This window comes from Somniosus microcephalus, chromosome 4 (assembly GCF_052327205.1).
Source record: "Somniosus microcephalus isolate GS21.2 chromosome 4, FLI_Smic_1.0, whole genome shotgun sequence".
Classification (NCBI taxonomy): domain Eukaryota; kingdom Metazoa; phylum Chordata; class Chondrichthyes; order Squaliformes; family Somniosidae; genus Somniosus; species Somniosus microcephalus.
This window is the reverse complement of record NC_140990.1, coordinates 50402927-50408442: the sequence shown is the minus strand read 5'-3', so window position 1 is coordinate 50408442 and position 5516 is coordinate 50402927. Positions and strand designations below refer to the sequence as shown.

At 47.2% G+C, this 5516-nt stretch overlaps 1 protein-coding gene across 1 annotated transcript; it reads left to right on the top strand.

The window, feature by feature from the left end:
- Window positions 1-202: 202 nt before the first annotated feature.
- LOC147118843 (uncharacterized) lies at window positions 203-2707 on the top strand. Its single transcript, XM_085983982.1, has 2 exons — window positions 203-256; window positions 747-2707. Exons 1-2 carry the CDS (start codon window positions 203-205, stop codon window positions 2151-2153), a joined length of 1461 nt encoding a protein of 486 aa, XP_085840108.1. The 3' UTR covers window positions 2154-2707.
- Window positions 2708-5516: the final 2809 nt, after the last annotated feature.

The window sequence follows — 5516 nt, the reverse complement described above, 5'->3', positions numbered from 1 at the left end:
GGGTCGTCCTGCACATGTGCACCTCCCTGGCGGCTGAGGCGAAACACCGACTTGCCCCCACCTGAGCCGCGCACGCGTACCAGATGTTGCGGCTCCGCATGCGCGCCCGGTGTTCCAACCGCGGGGTTTTGTGCGCTGAGCTTGCGCGTTGCGGACCGATCGGGACGGGCGATTGTGGAGCAGGAGGGAGAGCGCGGGGGCAATGAGGCGCATGTGCGGGACTCAGAGTCAACAGAGCGCTTTAACACGGGGGCTTGTGGGCATTACAGCCGCCATTACTGCTGATCCTTTCAACCAACCTGTGCAGCAGCTGGGGCCTGAAAATCAGCTTCACTGCCCCTAGGGTTGGAAAGAGGAAAATTAAACAACAGTTTGTCTCTGATCCTTTTCTGATCTCAATTTACAGGGTTATAGAAGTGGAGCAGTTACAGGCGGGAAGCTTAAACCAAACATCACGTCAAGATCTGACAAAGTCGCTCGATTCATCAGGACCTGAATATCATCGGCCTTTGCACATGGAAGGAGAAAGCAGCGATCGCAGCGATGACAAACCGCACACATGTTTGGTGTGTGGACGCGGATTCAGCCGATCGCCTGACCTGGCGAGACACGTGCACCGTCACACCAGGGAGAAACCGGGTAAAGGTGGGGACGGCGGGAAGGGATTCAGTTCCCCGTCTGCATTGGAAGTTCAACGGCGCAGTCACACCAGGGACAGTCTGTTCACCTGCTCCGTGTGTGGAAAGGGATTTGTTTGTTCATCCCACCTGCAAACACACCAGCGAGTTCACACTGGGGAGAGACCATTTCAGTGTTCTGACTGTGGGAAGAGCTTTAAAAGCCCTGGGGAACTGAAGCGACACCAGCTTGTTCACACTGACGAGAGACCATTTCAATGTTCTGACTGTGGGATGAGCTTTAAAAGCCCCCAGGATCTGAAGGAACACCAGCTTGTTCACACTGATGAGAGACCATTTCAGTGTTCTGACTGTGGGAAGAGCTTTAAAAGCCCCCAGTACCTGAAGCAACACCAACGAGCTCACACTGATGAGAGACCGTTTAACTGTCCTGACTGTGGTAAGAGCTTTAAAAGCCCCCAGGAGCAGAAGGGACACCAGCTTGTTCACACTGCAGAGAGGCCATTCACCTGCTCCGTGTGTGGGAAGGGATTCGCTCGGCCCTCCAACCTGCTGTCACACCAGCTTGTTCACACTGACGAGAGACCCTTTAAATGTTCTGACTGTGGTAAGAGCTTTAAAAGCTCCGGGGAGCTGAAGCGACACCAACACCTACACACTGGGGAGAGGCCGTTCACCTGCTCCGTGTGTGGGAAGGGATTCGCTCAGCCCTCCAACCTGCTGGTACACCAGCGAGTTCACACTGACGAGAGACCCTTTAAATGTTCTGACTGTGGGAAGAGCTTTAAAAGCTCCGGGGAGCTGAAGGTACACCAGCGAGTTCACACTGACGAGAGACCCTTTATAAGTTCTTACTGTGGGAAGAGCTTTATAAGCTCCGGGGAGCTGAAGGTACACCAGCGAGTTCACACTAACGAGAGACCCTTTAAATGTTTTGAGTGTGGGAAGAGTTTTAAAAGCCCCCGGGAGCTCAAGCAACACCAGCGAGTTCACACTGGGGAGAGGCCGTTCACCTGCTTCATGTGTGGGAAGGGATTCACTCAGTCATCTAACCTGCAGACACACCAGTTTGTTCACACTGACGAGAGACCATTTAAATGTTCTGACTGTGGGAAGAGCTTTAAAAGGTCCCAGGAGCTGAAGAGACACCAACACCTACACACTGGTGAGAGGCGGTTCACCTGCTCCATGTGTGGGAAGGGATTCACTGTGTCATCCAACCTGCTGAAACACCAGCGAGTTCACACTGACGAGAAACCCTTTAAATGTTCTGACTGTGGGAAGAGATTTAAAAGCTCCGGGGAGCTGAAGAGTCACCAACACTTACACACTGGTGAGAGGCCGTTCACCTGCTCCGTGTGTGGGAAGGGATTCACTCAGTCATCTCATCTGCTGGATCATCAGCTTGTTCACACTGACGAGAGACCTTTTAAATGTTCTGACTGTGGGAAGAGCTTTAAAAGCTCTAAGATCCTTAAGAGACACCAGCGTGTTCACACTGATCATAGAATCTAACAGCACAGAAGGAGGTGATTCGGCCCATCGTGTCTGTGCCGGCTCTTTGAAAGAGCTGTCCAATTTAGTCCCAAACCCCAGCTTTATCCCCAGAACTCTGCAAACTAGTCCTCTTCAAGTACATGTCCAATTACTGTTTGAAAGTTCCTGTGGAACCTGATTCCAGCATCCTTTCAGATGGTGCGTTTCAGATCTTAACAACCCTCTGTGTGAAAACAATTCTCCTCATTCCCCTCTAGTTCTTTTAGCAACTATTTTAAATCTGTGACCTTTGGTTACTGACCCACTTGCCAGAGTGAACAGTTTCTCCCTACTTGCTCGATCAAAACCCCTCATCATTTTGAATCCCGCTATTAGGTCTCCTCTTAACCTTCTCTGCTATAAGGGGAACAATCCCAACTTCTCCCATCTCTCCACATAACTGAAGTCACTCATCCCTGGTACCATCTTGTCAACCTCCTCTGCACCCTCTCCAAGGCCTTGACATCCTTCCTAAAGTGTGGTGCCCAGAACTGTACACAAGACTCCAGCTGAGGCCAAAACCCTGCAGCTGTACAAAACCCTGGTTAGACCACACCTGGAGCACTGTGAGCAGTTCTGGGCACCACACCTTAGGAAGGATATATTGGCCTTGGAGGGAGTGCAGCGTAGGTTTAACAGAATGATACCCGGACTTCAAGGGTTAAGTTACGGGGCGAGATTACACAAATTAGGGTTGTATTTCCTGGAATTTAGAAGGTTAAGGTGTGATCTGATCGAAGTTTTCAGGATATTAAGGGGAACAGATAGGGTAGATAGAGAGAAACTATTTCCGCTGGTTGGGGATTCTAGGACTGGGGACATAGTCTAAAAATTAGAGCCAGACCTTTCAGGAGTGAAATTAGGAAACACTTCTACACACAAAGGGTGGTAGAAGTTTGGAACTCTCTTCCACAAACGGCAACTGATGCGAGATCAATTGTTAATTTTAAATCTGAGATTGATAGGTTTTTGTTACCCAAAGGTATTAAGGGATATGGGCCAAAGGCGGGTGTATGGAGTTAGATCACAGATCAGCCATGGTCTCATTGAATGGCGGAACAGGCTCGAGGGGCTGAATGGCCTCCTCCTGTCCTACGTTCCTAACTAGTGATTTGTGAATGTTTAGTGTAACTTCCTTGTTTTTGTATTCAATGGCCCTATTTACAAAGCCAAGTATCCCATACACTTTCTGAACCGCCTCACCAACTTGCCGCAGCACTTTCAAAGATTTGTGAATATGGACCCCCAGGTCCCTCTGCTCTTGCACCCCCTCAAAATAGTCCCATTTAGATTATACGGCCTCTCCCTGTTGTTTCTCCCAAAGTGCATCGCTTCACACTTATCCTCATTTAATTTCATCTGCCTTGTGTCTGCTCATTTCACAGTCTGTCTCTGTCCTCCTGAAGTCTGCTACTACTATGCTCACTATTTACTACGTTGCCAAGTTTTGTATCATCCGTAAACTTCAAACTTGCACACCTATACCCAAGTCCAGGTCAGTTATATATAACAAGAAAAGCAATGGTCCTAATCCCGACCCCTGGGGGAACCCACTGCATATTTCCCTCCAGTCAGAAAAACATCCCTCAGCACTGCTCACTGTCTCCTCTCCCTTAGCCAATTATATACCCAAATTACCATCAGCCCTTTAATTCCCTGTGCTTCTATTTCCCGAGTGAGTCTCTTATGTGGTACTTTATCAAATGCCTTTTGAAAGTCCATATATACAACATCTGCTGCACTACCTTCATCAACCCTCTGTTACTTCATCAAAGAACGTTAGTCAGACACAATTTACCTTTAACAAATCCATACTGGCTGCCCCTTATTAACCCATGCTTCTCCAAGTGAGAATTAATTTTGTCCTTGACAATGGTCTGTAGTCGTTCACCCACACTGACATTAGACTGATTGGCCTGTAGTTACCAGGTTTATCCCTCTCCCCTTTTTTAAACAGGGTGTAACATTTGCAATCCTCCAGTCTTCTGGCACCACTCCCATATATCGGAGAGAGATTGAAAGATTGTGGTCAGAGCTTCTGCTATCTCCACCCTAGCTTCCCTCAGCAATCTAGGATGCATCACATCTGGACCGGGTGACTTGTTAACTTTGAGTGATGACAACCTATTTAGCACCTCCTTTCTATCTATTTTTATCCAATTTCTCTACTCCCCCCTCCTCTACTGCGACATTAACTTCATCCTCTTCTTTTGTGAAGACAGATGCTAAGTACTCATTCAATTCCTCAGCCACGCCCTCTGCCTCCGTATGATGAGCTCCTATTTGGTCCCTAATCGGCCCCACCATTCCTTTAAATATCCTTTTACTTTTGATACGTTTATAAAAGATTTTTGGGTTCCCTTTTACGTTACCCACTAATCTTTTCTCGTATTCTCTCCCTTGTGTCAGCTGTGGCTCAGTGGGTAGCACACTCGCCTCTGAGTCAGAAGGTTGTGGGTTCATAGTCCCACTCCAGGGACTTGAGCACATAAAGCTAGGCTGACACTCCAGTGCAGTGCTGAGGGAGTGCTGCACTGTTGGAGGTGCTGTCTTTCTGATGAGACTTTAAACTGAGGTCCTGTCTGCTCTCAGGTGGATGTAAAAGATCCCATGGCACTATTTTGAAGAAGAGTAGGGGAGTTATCCCCGGTGTCCTGGCCAATATTTATCCCTCAACCAACATAACAAAAACAGATTATCTGGTTATTATCACATTGCTGTTTGTGGGAGCTTGCTGAGCACAAATTGGCTGCCGTGTTTTCCACATTACGACAGTGATTACACTTCAAAAAGTACTTCATTGGCTGTAAAGAGCTTTGAGATGTCCAGTGGCCATGAAAGATGCTATATAAATGCAAGTCTTTCTTTCACATATCCTTTTTCAATTTCCCCCGCACTCTCTGTATTCTCCTGGCTTTTGACTGTTTTCTGTACCTGACATTTGTCGTAAACCTCCTTTTTCTGTTTTATTCTAACCTCTACATCCTTTGTCATCCATGGAGCTCAAGCTTTGGACGCCCCATCTTTCCTCCTTATGGGAATATGCTTGGTTTGTACCCGGTGTCAAATTTTGTTTTATAACGTTCCCGTGAAGCGCGTTGGGACATTTTACTACATTAAAGACGTTATATAAATACAAGTTGTTGTTATTGTCTGAAACTAACAAATTCCACAGAGGAAAAATAACAGTATTTTCACTCCCAAATATTAAATATTTTGTTCCACGAGGTTTAACTGCTTTTATTCATGAATTAAAAAATCTCTATTAAAACCTGAGCCAGTGTGTTGTGAGACAAAGAGCCTTGTGTCCAATAAGGGGAATAAAGGCCCACAGCCTCCCCT

Coding starts and splice junctions, on each gene's coding strand:
- LOC147118843 (XM_085983982.1), top strand. CDS start 203: ATGAGGCGCATGTGCGGGACTCAGAGTCAACAGAGCGCTTTAACACGG. Junction 257..746: donor GCGCTTTAACACGGGGGCTT/GTGGGCATTACA, acceptor GTGTGTGGAAAG/GGATTTGTTTGTTCATCCCA.